Raw genomic sequence first — 16,820 nt, 5'->3', positions numbered from 1 at the left:
TTTTTTTTTTAAAGTAATCTCTACACCCAATGTGGGGCTCAAACTTACAAGCCAGAGGTCAAGGGCCACATGCTCTACCAACCAAGGCAGCCGCCCCTACGTAGGAGCCAGGCGCCCCTACGATGTTCATAATTTTCTTAATAGTTTGAAAGGGCTCTTCATATTGTAAAGATATTAGCCCTTTGTCTGTAATAATGGTTTTTGGTCACTAATGTTATGATTTTCTGCATTATTACCTGAATTCAAAGCCTCTTCTGATGATGACTAAATAGCACTTGCCCTTTTACTAGAACATCAGGTGGTAAAACAGGCTTTTTTTCCTCATCTTGCAAAAATCCCTAGTTCAGCTTTCCTGTGCTAAAGGCTCTGAAAGAAAAGAGCCATGCTTCAGTGTAGAACAGCAGGCATCTCCTCTAAACCCTGAACTAGCCAGGCCGGAAATCATGTGCTTTTGGTAAGTTATATAGCTTCATCTATAACCTGATATGTAATAATTAACTGCCTTTTCAGTTTCTACCTTTTTAAAAGTTTGTTTGGTCTTTTAGCTTCTTGTGCTTCTCACAGACATTGCACAACCAACCACTGACATAACAAATCTTCAGGGTTTATTTCCAAACAGGTCCTGGCAAGTTTCTGAATTTCTGACTCAAAAGCTCCTTTTATTTTACTCTAGGAATCAAAGTAAACAACTTGTTCCTATAGAATTGGCTGTGCCTGCTAAGACTTGAACTTAATGTTAAAAAGCAAAACAAAACAACACCCATGAACAAATAAATGTAGAAATGTGGCTGAAAATGAACCCTTGCATACTTTCTAAAAGAGTTACATGAGATGTAACTAAAAGATGCACAAAACTGACCAAAAATGTATCAAGAGAGGTTCAAGGTGCCATGGAGTAAAAGCACACCTACCCTGTCTCTCCTGCCAAACGCAACCATAAAACTTGGAGAGAATGCATGCAGCTGCTAGGTGAGGACTCTGAAAAGTGAACAGAGTCAGGTGGGCTGGGGAATGAGAAATAAGTTGATCACTTTTTCCCCTCCAGTACTATCCTCCTCCATTAGAATTCAATGCAGCTCTGACTGGGCATTAGCAAGACAGTGAGAGCTCTACAAGCCTAGGTCTGGAAAGGAACAGGAAAGAGGTCTCCTAACAAAAAAGAGAATGTACAAATCTCAATTTTGGGTTTTTCCTTTCACCATTCTCTCACATTCAGCTCTCAAAGAATCCTGTGGGGGTGGCAGTGGGGGTTGCAGGAGCCTAAAGTTCAGAGGGGAAGTTTCCTCTGTAACCTGGAGGAGCTGTACTTCCCAGAGAGTGGGGCACATTGCACTTGTTTCATTTCTGTCCTCCCACTTCGTGGCCCCATCATTGGTAAAACAAAGCCCCGTCATTGGTAAAATAAAGTCATTTCTAGCTGGAGGAATGGAAAAGGGAGGCCAAAAAACCCAAAAAGTACCAGGGAGATCACAGAAAGGAAGAAGCTTAGGAAAGCAAACTTTTAAAGCTGTTATGAACTTATTGGTCCTTCCTCAAGGTGTACAGGTGTGGTTATAACCCTAAACAGGATACAGACTCCCCATAAAACGCAAAGAAGAAAAGTCCAGCAGAGCAGAAGCATGCACCTAGTAAGTAAACACAGGCAGGCAAAGTTATTGTCATGAAGATACTTAAACGGGGAGGAGAATGGTTTGCAGCAAGGGTTTACATCATTCGCTCTTTGGTTTTCTGAGTATTAATGACACTTGCCATCATCATACACACCTGTCTTCCATCTTTTCCACTTGCTAACAATGTCAAGACTACAGATGGCCAACACTTAGGTTAACACTCCCACCCACTCAAACTTTCAACAAGCAAGGTTAAATTCTGCATAATTTTAAAGTTCGTGAACACTGGAAAGGTATTTGATTTTACTAAATACCAGCCAAATGCAAATTAAGGCATTTTGTTTCATCTATAAAAATTAAAATTCAATGCTGGTAAATGTAGGGTAAGACATTCTCATTCTCTACTAGTGTTAAGTACAAACTAATACTATCATTTTGAAAAAGGAATTTTGCACACCATAATGATTAAAAATATGTAGAAAATTCATCCCTGAAATTCTGTGTCTAGGATTTTACCCTAAGGAAATAATGTGAAAAACTGAAAAAGCTCCACAAAGACATTCATTGTTTAGAATAGCAAAAAACTGGAAACAACTTAAATGCCCAACATCAGGGAGATTAGGGAAAGTAAATTACAATACGCTCATTGAGTCAAATGTTATGTAGCCTTTAGACATATTTTCTGAGAATTTATAATATGGAAAAATGCTTATCCCAAAGTAAAAGAAAGGACACATACTGATTATACATTTTATCTTAACCATGTTAAAGAATATACAGAAATAAATAGAAGAAAATCGAGTAGACTTCAATATTTGGAAAGTTATCATTCATTTCTTTTCTTTGAGAAAGACCCTACAGGCTCATGACTTATAATAATTTGTGATTTTTCTGAGGCACGCATCTGAAATATGTGCCAGGTGGCAAAAATTCAAGAGTGAATCCCTTAGCTAGCAGGTGAGCTAAGTGGGCAGAGGCTGGGAGTGTTGGGCCTGTGTCTTTCCCGCACAATCTCCCCTGCCCTTATTTCCCAAGGAAAGAACTAGTGCTCCTGCAGGAGAGATAGTAAGGGAATGGATGGCTCCCAATACAGAAGTGGGAATATAACCAGTCACCAATGAGTTTAACACCAGGGTCTGAAGGAGGCTCTACTGGCCTGTACTCAAGAAAATCTGGAAATTAAAAATTAAATTTTTAAAGTTAAACTAAAAATTAAAAAAAAATTAAAACTCAAAATCAAATCAGTTCTACAACATAAGACCCTTTTGTACAAGACAGGAAAACCCAATCACAAAAAGAACATGGTAGAAACCAAAGCTCCATATCTCACGCTCACCTTATAGCACCTGTATTTATACAGAACCACCAGGAGAATAGTCATGACAACAATGACGCTGATCATGATAGCAGCATTCAGAATTGAGTGTAGGGCTCTCTGCCCCACGGTCTCGGTGTCTTCTGTGAATGGGGTATAGATTCTGTAATAAAACAAAACACAAAAGCCCCAGGTCAAACCACATACCCTCTCCTTGTCTTGTTTCTTTGATTCAAACCGGTATCTTTAAGTGACCTTTTTTCCATCTCAGCAATCTAGCCAAGAATTTTAGCTAAGAAAATTAGCTATACTTTAAATTAAGTGCTTTAGGGTTGCCTGGGTGGCTCAATCGGTTAAGCATCTGACTCTTGGTTTCAGCTCAGGTCATGATCTCATGGTTCATGAGATCGAGCCCCATGTTGGACTCTGTGCTGACAGTGCAGAACCTGCTTGGGATTCTCTCTCTCCCCCTCTCTCTCTGCCCCTCCATGACTCCTGCTGTCTCTCTCTCAAAATAAATAAACTTCAGAAAATAATAAATAAATAAATAAATAAATAAATAAATAAATAAATAAATAAATAAAGTGCTTCAAGATAAAAAGAGATATCCAAAATATGGAGAGGTGGACTTCCGTGAACCAGACACTGGCTCCATCTAGTGGATGCTTTATATTGAAATAATTACTCCTCAAATGTTCTGTCTCCATAGCTTATTAGCAATTTGTTAAAAGAACTGGGTTCTGCCATATACCGAGGCTACAAATAGTTGTCAGAGGAAGAGGGCTTATAATACAGTGGCTTACAATTATTTTTTTTTCACCTATAGGAACTGTTCTGATATAATATATCCATCTTCCCCTTGGTTTCTCATTCACATAAACATGCTTTTATTCCAGGTCCTCAGTCTCCCAGCTAAAAGACTTTTTTCTGACTTCTTTACAGTTAGGTGTGGCCACGAGGCTAAATATGGTCAATGAGTTATAAGCGGATATGTTGTGCTGAACTTCTAAGAAAGGCGTTAATTCTGCTGAGATGTCTTATATCCTCTTCTCTGCCACTCCTTCCTGCTTCCTGTTGTCTGATTTGAAGCCTAGAGCTCCAGTACCAATAAGGAACCTTGAATAACATAAATGATAGAAGCTAAAGGAAAAGGAAAGAAGACTGAATCCTTGAAAAATGTGAAGTCACTATACCAATCTGGACTGAGTACCCAATACCACTCTCTGGGAAACAGATAAAATATGTATACCATTTAAACCAGTTGTTTTCATTTCCTGTAACAGGGTCAGGCAACTTTCTGTAAAGAACTAGAGAGTACACATTTTTTAAATTTTATTTTATTTCATTATTTATTTTAGAGACAGAGAGAGAGTGCAGGCATGGGTGGGAGAGAGGAGGAGGAGGAGGAGGAGGAGGAGGAGGAGAAGAGGAGGAGGAGAAGAAGAGGAGGAGGAGGAGGAGGAGGAGGAGGAGGAGGAGGAGGAGGAGGAGAAGAAGAAGAAAGAGAGAGAGAGAGAGAGAGAGAGAGAGAGAGAGAGAGAGAGAGAGTGAATTTTAAGCAGACTCCACACTCTGCACAAAGCCCAATGCAGGACTCGATCCCACAACCCTGGGATCATGACCTGAGCTGATATCAAAAGTAGGGATGCTCAACTGACTGAGCCACCCAGGCACCCCAAGAGAGTACATATTTTAAATTTTGCCATATGGTCTCTGTTCCAACCACTGAACCCTGCCATTGTAGTATGAAGTCAGTATGAAGACAGCAATAGACAATATATAAATGAATGAACATGGTTGTGTTTCAGTAAAAGTTTATTTTTAAAAACAGGTGGCAGGCGGATCTGTCCTTTGGACTATGGCTTACTAACCCTTGTTCTATAACATGTAGCCCAAACTAACTCTAACGTATACAGATAATATTACCTAGTCTCTTTTGGCTACTGTCTCCAATCCCTGACCTTTACTCATTATCTTAGCGTTTCTTCCAAAACATTACAAGTTTGGCTTTCAGAACACCACACAGTTCGCTAATTTCAAATTCCAAAATTCACTTAAAACTCTGTTTGAGCCCAATGGGAGTCCCTGAGACAGAACTAGGTGAATCTGAAAGCACTTTTCTTAAAGGCAAAGGGGTCGTACCAACAGCACCAGAGAATCAACACAACAGTCTCCCAAGAGTCTAGAGAATGCCAGCTTGTATTAATTCTTCCTCCTTTCATTTAATGACTTTTTACTGAGCATTTATTACATAACTAGCCCTGGACACTAGTTGCCCTCATAAGCCTTACAGTATAGAAGGAAACCAGGCTGTAAATACTGTAAATAAATAACAGATTTGCATCTTGTGACAGGTGAAAAAGAACAGGTTGCTATGAGAAAGAACATCAGGAAGGACCTAATTCTCTTATGAGGATCAGGGCAATTATCTTTGAGTACTTAGACATTTAAGGGAAGATGAGAAAGATGAGAGGAATTAATCCATCGAAGTTAAAAAGGAGGAGCACCTGGGTGGCTCCATAGGTTGAGCATCTGACTCGGTTTTGGCTCATGTCATGATGATCTTGCGATTCATGGGATTGAGCACAGAGCCTGCTTGAGATTCTTTCTCTCCCTCTCTCTCTGCCCCTCCCCCAATCACACACACATATGCTCCCTCTCTCTCTCTCTCTCTCTCATTCTCTCTCTAATAAACAAACATTTTTTAAAAAGCCAGAAAAGAACCTTCCAGCAGAACAATGGGACCAATGGCCCTGAGGTGGAAAAAAATCAATATTCAATTCTTTACCTGCTCAATTCCAAATAAATTCAGCTCTATCCAGTGATACCATACATGAAATAAGATTCTGTAGCTCTCATTTTCTCTACTTAAAGCATCAAGTAATAATCACCCCTCATTATCTCAACTGCTTCTGGCTGTCCGAGAGAATGAACTCTCTAGCCTTTGTGCCCCTTCAGAGCAGAGGCCACCAAAGTGATAATGACACAGAATGAAGAAAAGCCGTATCAGCCTTGAGAATGATAAAACAAAACACTCATACATACAGCTGTCCATCCTTCCGGGTATAGAAGCTCACTGATTTGATGGTAGCCACGACCACCACCATACAGAGAGTCACCGGGACAAAGAGCATGATCACATGTTTGGCGCCATATTTCAACGTCAGCTCTTCATCTTCTTCTTCATCTTGTTCCACCACCTGCCGTGAGTTACCCTGGGGTCGTCCGTTAGATAGCTCAGGGTTGCCACGCCTCCGCCTTTCACTGCTATGCTCAAGCCGTTCTCTACTGTCATTCTAAAAGCACAAGAGGAACTATTTTCAGTAAGTCAGACTCCCCAGAATCAAGGTATTCTATATTAAACACAGAAAACATAACAATTAGACCTGAGATTAAGAAGAGGCCCATCATTACTTGAGTTCTGAAAGTCTGAGGCAAAAAGAATCAATTCACAAGAGATGTGCAGTTTAAAAGTCTAGATTTTATTCGCCACTGACCGGTGAAGGAACCCAGGTCCTCTCTCTCACCTGGCTCTTAGTTTACCTCATTCTCACCTTCCATTCTCAACCTAAAGCAATTGTACTCATCCTCTGAGGTTTGGCTTAAAAACTGACACCTGCATGAAATGTGCTAATGCTTACAAGCACAGTAATCTCACCTTTCTCAAAATTATAAAGTGCTTTCTATCTGAGGTTTCTTTCATACCAGTTTTACAAGGAACTGTCTCACCTTCTTAATTTTAAGTAAGCTCTACACCCAATGTGGGGCTCGAACTCATGACCCGGAGATCCAGAGTAGCATGCTCCACCGCTGAGCCAGGCAGGCACCCTTCACCTTCATTATTAATAAGATTTAAAATCCCTGTGCTGGGGGCACCTGGGTGGCTCAGTCAGTTGAGTGTCCGACTTTGACTCAAGTCATGATCTCATGTCTATGGGTTCAAACCCAGTATTGGGCTCTGTGCTGACAGTTCAGACCCTGAAGCCTGCTTTGGATTCTGTCTCCCTCTCTCTTTGCCCCACCCCTGCTTGCGCTCTGTCTCTCAAAAAATAAAACGTAAAAAAAAGTTAAAAAATAAACAAAATCCTTATAGTGATATACAAGGGATCTATTTCTTACAATTTCATGTAAATCTACAATTCTCTCAAAAAATTTACTTAGGGGCATGTGGGTGGCTCAGTCAGCTGGGCGTCTGACTTTGGCTCACATAATGATCTTATGATTTATGAGTTACAGCCCTGCATTGGATTCTGTGCTGAGCTCAGAGCCTGGAGCCTGCTTCAGATTCTGTCTCCCAATCTCTCTGACTCTCCCCCACTTGTGTTCTCTCTCTCAAAATAAACATTTAAAAAAGTGTACAAAAATTATTTAAAGGATTTTTAAAAATCTTTAGAGAGAGATAAAATTAGGCCTTATACAATTCTGATACCCCTCACCTTGCCTGTATTAGAGGGAACAATAAATATTTGATGAATGACAGAATAAAACTAGAACCTTCCTTAGATTCTACTTTCCTCAGTCTCTTAATCCAAACACTATTTTCATCCTTGTCCTGGGTTTACCCTTTCTTACTCTTCAAGTTCAACTTCCTTTTTGTTATCATTGTTCATATATTTTTTAAATTTAAATTCAAGTCAGTTAACATACAGTGCAGTATTGGTTTCCGGAGTAGAAACCAGTGATTCATCACTTACATATAGCACTCAGAGCTCATCCCAACAGCACCCTCCTTAATACCCATCACCCATTTAGCCCATCCCCCCACAGACCTCCCCTCTAGTAACCCATTTCTTGTCTGTATTTAAGAGGCTAATATGGTTTGCCTCTCTCTCTGTTTTTATCACATTTTATTTTTCCTTCCCTTCCCCTATGTTCATCCATTTTGTTTCTTAAATTCCACATATTTGTCTTTCTCTGTCTTACTTCGCTTATCACTGTTCATATCTAAAACTCAGTTTTTGTAAAGGGGAGAGTGGATACCAAGAGTATTAACAACAGTAATAAAAATAATAAATAACAGGAGAAAAAGAACAACACTCCTCTTCCCAGATAAGTACAGAATAGGAGATGAAAACAGACTGATAGTCACTGTTGCTGGTAAAACGTAATCCGCTTGGCTAAGCACCCTACTCTTGGTTTCAGATCAGGTCATGATCTCGCGGCTCGTGGGTTCAAGCCCCACATCAGGTTCTGTGATGTAGTTTGGAGCCTGCTTGGGATATTCTCTCTCTCTCTCTCTCTCTGCCCCTCCCCTACCCACACTGTGTCAGTCTCTCTCCAAATATACAAATACACTTAAAAAAAAAGAAGAAGAAGAAGAAGAAGAAGAACAACAACAACAACAGGTTCTCTTAGGGGGACTTAGGTGGCTCAGTCTGTTGAGTGACCAACTCTTGATTTTGGCTCAGGTCATGATCTTACAGTCATGGGATTGATCTCATGGGTGTGGGATTGAGCCCCATGTGTGGAGCCTGCTTAAGATCCTCCCTCTCCCTCTTTCTCTGCCCCTTCCCTGCTTGCACATATGTGCACGTGTGCTCTCTCTCTCTCTCTCTCAAAATAAAGAAAGAACAGGTTCTCTTGGGAAAATCATGTGAGAACATGCCACTTTTACCTTGTTTTTGACTAAGTATTACTGTTATTCATTAAAAATACATTATAATCTTAATAACAGCTTAACATTATTACAATGTACTGGAGATTGTGATATGTGCTTTATGTTAAATTCTCACAGCCTCTCGTCATCACCACTTTATAGACAGGGGAATGGCCATAGCTAGAAAGCATTACAGACAGGGTTTGAACCCAGGCATGCCCAACTACAGATATCAAGCTCTTTTAAAATTTTTTTTTTATTTTCATTTTTGAGAGAGAGAGAGAGAGAGAGAGAGAGAGAGAAAGAGAGAGAGCGTGTGCGCGCGCCTGAGTGGGCAGGGGCAGAGAGACAGAGACAAAGAATCTGAGGCAGGCTCCAGGCTCTGAGCAAACAGCACAGAGCCCAGCATGGGGCTTGAACCCATGAGCCACGAGATCATGACCTGGCCCAAGTCAGACGCCCAATGGACTGAGCCACCCAGGAGCCCCCCAGAAAACAAGCTCTTAACCACCTCTCAATGTGCTGTTCACAAGACAACATAGGAGCTCTGCAGACTCAGTGTGGGCTGAGTTCGCTTTTACTTTATTTGGATATATTCATCCCATAAGTAATTATCAAAATTCTATATTCTAGGTACTATACTGTGGCAATACTGAAATTAAAAAGATCTAGATGCTGTCCTCAAAAAGATCATAAAGTTAGCTTTAATACAGGATAACTATTACAACAGAGACATGAACAAAGTGCTGCAGGACTGATCATTCCATGTGGTCAAGAAAGGCAAGGTAAAGATACAATTCCTGAGCAGAAGAGTGACTGTGGTGAATGGAAGGTGAATGGGCTCCAAGCAGACATGACTGTGGGACTGAGGTGTGAAGTTAAAGAGCAAGGCCTACACAGAAAACCAGTGAGTACGCCTGAGCTAGCTGGGAAACAGTCTGTCAGGGCTGCTTGCAGGAAAAGGTTAGGAACAGGTTGTAAAGAACCTCATTTGCCATGCCCAAGGTCTTTAGACTTTGTCCTGTAGACAATAAAAAGTCATAAAAATTGCTGGGGTGCCTGGGCAACTCAGTCAGTTAAGTGTCAACTTCAGCTCAGGTCATGATCTCACGGTTTGCGCGTTCAAGCCCCACGCAGGGCTCTGTGCTGACAACTGGGAGTCTGGAGACTGCCTCGGATTGTGTGTCTCCCTCTGTCTCTCTGCCCTTCCCTAGCTCTTGCTCTCTCTCTCTCTCCCCCCTGCTCTCTCAAAAATAAATAAATAAATAAAATTTATTTATTTATTTTTGGATTTTTATTTATTTTTAGGTTTAGGTTTTTTTTCCTTTCATGTCTTTTATTTTTATTTATTTATTTTTAATATATGAAATTTATTGTCAAATTGGTTTCCATACAACACCCAGTGCTCATCCCAAAAGATGCCCTCCTCAATGCCCATCACCCACCCTCCCCTCCCTCCCACCCCCCATCAACCATAAATAAATTTTAAAAAATTAATTTAAAAAGTCATAAAAATTGTTAAGGTTGAGGAAGTGACACATTAGATTATGTTTCATTTTGGAGAAACCTGGTAGAGTGATGACGAAAAACAGATGTATAAGAGGTATTTCAGAAGCAGAACTGACCAGGTTTTGTGGCAAATTCCATGTGGATGGTCAGGAAGGAGTCAAGGATGATCCTAGAGGTTTCTAGCATAAGGGACTAGGAAGGTGGTAATGGCACTAACAGAGCAAGGAACACAAGAAGATGGGCAGGCTGGAGGAAAGATAGGTTTATGTGAGGCACCTGCAACCAGGCAGCAAAGTCCAAGGGTAGTTAAGAATACCAAGCCCAAGGGCACCTGGGTGACAATCAGTTGAATGTCTGACTCTTGATTTCGGCTCAGGTTTGAGTTCGAGCCCCTCATCAGGCTCTGCAATGACAGCGCAGAGGCTGCTTGGGATTCTCTCTCTCCTCTCTGCCACTACCTTGATCACACGCTCTCTCTCAAAATAAATAAGCTCAAAAAAAAGTTAAAAAAAAATTCCAAGCTCAGAAGGGAGTTGGGGGAAGTCATTAGTTTCTATAGTTATGTAAATGGATGAAATCTCAGGGACAGTGTATAGATGGAAAGCAGGAACAGTATGGACTCGCTGGTCATTATGTAATGCAACAAGGGGGGTGGGGCGGACAAAGGGGGATGACGACCAAGGAGAGAAGTGAATAACCTCTAAACTTCAGCAGCAGGTGATAGGAGAAAAACCAGCCAAAGAGATTAAGAGAATAGGGGGGAGCCTGGGCAGCTCAGTCAGTTAAGTGTTTGACTCTTGATTTCAGCTCAGGCCACGCTCGCACTGCTGGTGGGTTTTCAAGCCCCACATCGGGCTCTGTGCTGGCAGTGCGGAGCCTGCTTAGGATTCTCTCCTGCTCCTCCTCTGCTCCTCCCCTGTTCATGAACACTCTGACTCTCGCTCTCTCAAAGTAAATAAGTATTAAAGAAAAAAAGAATGCTACATTAAAAAAAAAAATAGGGGAGAGGAACCCAGGAACCCAGAAATTCCAGGAACCAATACATCACAGAAGCCAAAGGAGAAGTACATTTCAGAGGTGTCATCAACAGTCAGGCTGTATGAGAAATGAAAAGCCACCGAATTTAGCAGCAGGAAGTTGGCCAATATTTTTACAAAAGTAATAAAGAGGGAAGTCAGATCATAAATCATAATAAACTGGGGAATGAATGGAAACTGAGAAATTAAAGGCAATCATTCTTTGAAGCAAAAAAATTTTTAAAAGATGTGACAACAGAAGGGATTCACATTTGAAAACATTTTAGGGGTGTTAGAGATTTGAATGTACTTATCAAGTCACAGTATAGAGTTAGGACTAGTGGAAGAGACTGATGATATAAGCCAGGGAATAGGGTAGGGGATAAATGGGGGGGAACAAAGGATCGAGGAGTTGGCCTTACAAAGGAACTGATGCCCTCTACCAGCTTGGAGGTCAGGAAGTAACTCTTTGACCTCACAGAGAAAGTATTTATGAAGATTCTCAAACCCTATGAGGAATGGGAAGGAAACTATTCCAAAGCACCAAAGGTAGAAATATATATACCACTCAACAAGAAAGATAATTTTTGCTGAACACACATCATGGAGTGGCCAAGTCCAGTAGGAAGGAAATGAAGGCTCAGGAAGACAGGGACACAGTGTGACAAGTAGCTGAGGAGCAAAGAGTTGAGGGAATTCATATTTCTATTTTCTCTAAAGGAGGTGATGAAGTCATATGCTGATAAGAATGTTATGTTTGTGACTAGGGTTCAGCAATACAATTATAACCAACTTAATGGGTCGATTAATGTGCAGAATAAACTAAAATACAAATATGGGTGCCTAGGGGGCTTAGTCTGTTGCGTCCAACTTTGGCTCAGGTCATGATCTTGAGGTTCTGAGTTAGAGACCCACATCAGACTTGTTGCTGTCAGTGCAGAGCCTTCTCGGTTTCAGATTCTCTGTCTCCCTCTCTGCCCCTCCCCAGACTGCTCTCTCTCTCTCTCAAAAATAAACATTAAAAAAAAAAAACCTAAAATACAAATAATAATAGCTCTCTCTATATAGTATTTGATCATTTACAAAACATGCTCACATCATCTCATTTATTCTTTTCCTATGTTGAAAAAGATTTTGGTAGATGAACACTAAAACAATTTGTTCAAAATCTCAAGTCCAACAGCAGAGGCAGGAATCAAATTGAAGTCTCTTGCTTTTGAAATCTGTTCTTTCTAGGGCACCACAGCTGTCCTATTAGGCTCCATGAACAGTGTAATTGGGTAAGTCTAGCATGAAAGAGGCAATCATAATATGTTCTTTCACAGTACTCAACTGGATGTTCCAGTTTATAATGAACGCCAACCCCACCCTGCCCTGCCCTTGAAGCTGATATGGGATGCTAGAGCACTAATGAACCCTTCCTCTTTATAGTACCTCAGATACTATTCTTAAAACTGACTATAGGTTTTAAATTTTTTTAATAAAATGTATTTAAACAAGTAAAACTTTCACATGGTTCTAAAGTCAAAGAGTATAAGAAGTAAGAAAATCTCCCAGTAACTCTCTACTTAGTTGTCTCATCCTCCAGGTTACCAGTCATTGTTCTCTGCAAATCCTTTCAAAGTTTATGTATATACAAGCAAATACAATATATATTCTCATTCTGCCTTAACACAGAAATGGTAGCACAATAAATGCACTCTGTATTTTTATTTCTTTGCTTAACTACGGATCTTAGAGATTTTTTTACACACCAGTACATAAAGTACATCCTTATTCCTTGAAAAAAAAAAAAAAAAACTTAAACCAGCTACATAACTAGTGTATGAATGTATCATAATTAGGCCAATCCCTAAAGAGGGACATTTAACTTCCTTCCAACTTTTTGCCATTTACAAACACTGCTACAATGAATTCCCCCTGCAAGTTATTTCACATGTGCGGAACATATTTGTAGGTAAGTTTTCTGAAGTAAAACTGCTGGGTCAAAGTACAAACACATTTGAAGTCCTGATACAATTGCCAAATCCCCCTCCCTACGGGTTGTGCCAATTTAAAGACTCAACAGTATAGAAGAGTTCCTATCTCAACAAGCCCTTGTCAACACAGTAAACTATGAAATGCTTGGCTTTTTACCAATTTGATAGGTTAAATATGGGCTCGCAGTATAATTTTAACTTCTATTTCTTTTATTATTAGAAAAGATGAGCATATTTTTTTCTATTAACTAAGTATTCATATCCTTTGCCATTGGCTTATGCTACTTAGAACCATATTTGGTACTTTGTTTTAGTTTCTAGGTATAATTACTACACTTACTAATTAGTTTTTTAAAAAGTGAATGCTCGGGGCGCCTGGATGGCTCGGTCGGTTAAGCTTCCGACTTCGGCTCAGGTCATGATCTCACGGTCTGTGAGTTCGAGCCCCGCATCGGGCTCTGTGCTGACAGCTCGGAGCCTGGAGCCTGTTTCCGATTCTGTGTCTCCCCCCTCTCTGCTCCTCCCCTGTTCATGCTCTGCCTCTCTCTGTCTCAAAAATAAATAAACGTTAAAAAAAAATTAAAAAAAAAAAGTGAATGCCAGATATATAGGAGACAAAGGACAGATAAGGTATTTGTTCTCATGAACTGATTTCAAACAGGGGGAGAGAGGTAATAAATGTGGGATGGTACTATAACAGGGTGATGTGATAAAAAGTACGTGGGATGGGACTACTTTTAGATAATGTGGTCAGATAATATCTTCCTGAGGAAGTGGTATTTGAGCTGAGACCTGAAGGATGAAAAGATGTGAAAGGCCTACTGTAAAGGATGAACTCAGCAGGTCAAGGGGTGTCCAACCCCTGTACATACCAAAGAAAGATTTGGCCTAGTTCCTGGGCGATAACCTCTAAGCCTTTGGAATATCCTGCCTGTTAAGAGTGTTTTTATTTACATGAAGCTTTGGGTCACATTGCTAACAATGTGATCTACGGTGGAAGTCTTGGGCCACAAGGTATCTGCTTGACCTTGGGAGGGGCTGGAGAACTATGGTCAGTCATGTCTACATGACCAACAGCCAATAAAACTCCTGGACACCAAAGCTCACGTAAACTTCCTGGTTGGCAATACTCTGCATGTTGTCACATGCTGTTCCTGGAAGAATTAAGTACTGCTCCTCCAACTCCGCTGGGAGAAAACAACTGGAAGCTTGTGCCCGGTATCTCCTGGACTCTGCCCTACATGCATTTTTCTGTCACTAATTTTAATTTGTATCCTTTCTCTATAATAAACTATAACCAGTGAGTATAATAGCTTTTCAGAGTTCTGTGAGGCCTTCTAGCTAATCACTGAACATGAGCATGATCTTGAGGAGCCCCAAATATACTTGTGCATTAAAAACTACAAAATATTTGCTCAGAGAAATTAAAGAGCAAGAGCAAATATAGAAAAATGAGACTACATCAAACTCTAAGACTTCTTTGCATGAAAAAAACAATCAACAGAGTAAAAAAGAACCACAGAATGGGAGAAAATATTTGCGAATCATGTATCTGATAAAGGGTAAATATCCAGAATACATTTGGATGTAATGCAACAACGACAAAAAACAAATAATCTCATTTAAAATGGGCAAAAGACTTGAACAGACATTCCTCCAAACAACATAGACAAGAGGCCAACAAGCATATAAAAAGATGTTCAAGGGGCACCTGGGTGGCTAAGTCGGTTACGCTTCCAACTTTGGCTCAGGTCATGAATTCACAGTTTGTGAGTTCAAGCCCTGCATCAGGCTCTGTGTTGACAGCTCAGAGCCTGGAGCCTGCTTTGGATTCTGTGTCTCCCTCTCTCTGCCCCTCCCCGCTCACACACGTTCTCTTTCAAAAATAAATAAAACATTAAAAAATAGCTTTTGGGGTGCCTGGGTGGCACAGTCAGTTGAGTGTCTGACTCTTGGTTTGGGCTCAGGTCATAATCTCACAGTTCATGAGTTCGAGCCCCACATTGGGCTCTGGGCTGAAGGCACAGAGCCTGCTTGGGATTCTGTCTCTCCTTCTCTCTGTCCCTCCTTTTTTTTTTTTTTTAAGTATTTATTTATTTACTGGGAAACAGAAAGACAGAATGCAAGCAGGGGAGGGGCAGAGAGGAAGGGAGACACAGAATCTGAAGCAGGCTCCAGGCTCTAAGCTATCAGCAGAGCCCGACACGGGGTTTGAACCCACGAAGTGCAGGATCATGACCTGGGCCGAAGTTGGACGCCCAACTGACTGAGCCACCCGGGTGCTCCTGACCCTCTCCCGCTTCTGCCCTCTCCCTGAAAAATAAACTTAAAAAAAAAAAAGATGTTCAAGATCACTAATCATTAGGGAAATACAAATCAAAACTACAATGAGATATCATCTTATACCCATTAGGATGGCTACTAACAAAACAGTAACAAATATTAGGATGCAGAGAAACTGAAACCCTTGTGCACTATGGGTAGGAATGTAAAATGGCATGGCATTTATAGACAAAAGATTAAAAACAGAATTATCATATGATCCAGCAACCCTACTTCTGGGTATATATCCAAAATAATTGAAAGCAATATCTTAAAGAGATATTTGCACACCAGTGGTCACTGCAGCATTATTCACAATAGCCAAGACAGAGCTACTCAAATGTCCATCAACAGATAAAGAAAATGTGGTACATATGTATAATGGAATATTATTCAGCCTTAAAAGAGAAGGAAATCTTGTCACATGTTAAAACATGGATGAAACTCTGAGGACATTATACTAAGTGAAACAAGTCACAAAAAGACAAATGTTGTACAATTCTACTTGTTGAAGTATCAAGTATCAACTCAAAAAAACAGAAAGCATAATTGCGATTGCCAGGAGCTGGGGGAAGAGGGAAACGAGGAGTTGTTCTTCAGTGTGTAGAGTTTCAGTTTTACAAGTTGAAAAATTTGTAGAGCTCTGTTGCACCACAATGTGAGTACAGTTAACACTATTGAACGGGACACTTAAAAATGGCTAAGATAGTAAGTTTTAAATTTTGTTATATATTATTTACCACAACTTAAAAAAAAAATGTTTTTGGGAGGGTGCCTGGGTGGCTCAGTTGGTTAAGTGTTCAACTCCTTCTCAGGTTGTGATCTCGTGGCTCATGAGTTCAAGCCCCACATCGGGCTCTGTGCTGACAGCTCCGAGCCTGGAGCCTATTTCAGATTCTGTGTCTCCTTCTCTCTCTAACCCCTCTCCCGCTCAGGTTCTCACTGTCTCTCTCTCAAAAATAAACATAAAAAATTAAAAAAAAATTTTTTAAAGACCTAAATAAATGTATGGATACGTTGTGTTCATGGATTGAAAGGCTCATTATTGTTTCTTTTAATTTCTTAATTCTTTATTTTTAATTATTTTTAATTTACATCCAAATTAGCATATAGTGCAACAATGATTTCAGGAGTAGATTCCTTAGTGCCCCTTCCCCATTTGACCCATTCCCCCTCCCACAACCCCTCCAGTAACCCTCAGTTTGTTCTCCATATTTATGAGTCTCCTCTGTTTTGTCCCCCTCCCTGATTTTATATTATTTTTGTTTCCCTTCCCTTATGTTCATCTGTTTTGTCTCTTAAAGTCCTCATATGAGTGAAGTCATATGATTTTTTCTTTCTCTGACTAATTTCACTTAGCATAATACCCTCCAGTTCCATCCACGTAGTTGCAAATGGCAAGATTTCATTCTTTTTGATTGCGAGTAATACTCCATTGTATATATATACCACATCTTTTTTATCCATTCATCC

General features: G+C 40.3%; 1 protein-coding gene across 4 annotated transcripts in view; it reads right to left on the bottom strand.

Moving 5' to 3' along the window:
• The window catches only part of PSEN1 (presenilin 1), a 72,560-nt gene that overhangs the window by 32,439 nt on the left and 23,301 nt on the right, over positions 1-16,820 (bottom strand). For all 4 annotated transcript variants that reach the window (XM_003987805.5, XM_045060189.1, XM_006932969.4 and 1 more), the window contains 2 exons: positions 5,971-6,221; positions 2,947-3,088 (listed from right to left, as the gene is read on the bottom strand). In XM_003987805.5, coding sequence (XP_003987854.1) covers positions 2,947-3,088; positions 5,971-6,221 — 393 coding nt within the window. The remainder of the gene's footprint in view (positions 1-2,946; positions 3,089-5,970; positions 6,222-16,820) is intronic.

Source organism: Felis catus, chromosome B3 (assembly GCF_018350175.1).
Source record: "Felis catus isolate Fca126 chromosome B3, F.catus_Fca126_mat1.0, whole genome shotgun sequence".
NCBI lineage: Eukaryota > Metazoa > Chordata > Mammalia > Carnivora > Felidae > Felis > Felis catus.
Note: the sequence above shows the minus strand (reverse complement) of the source record. Positions and strands in the feature narration are given on the sequence as shown.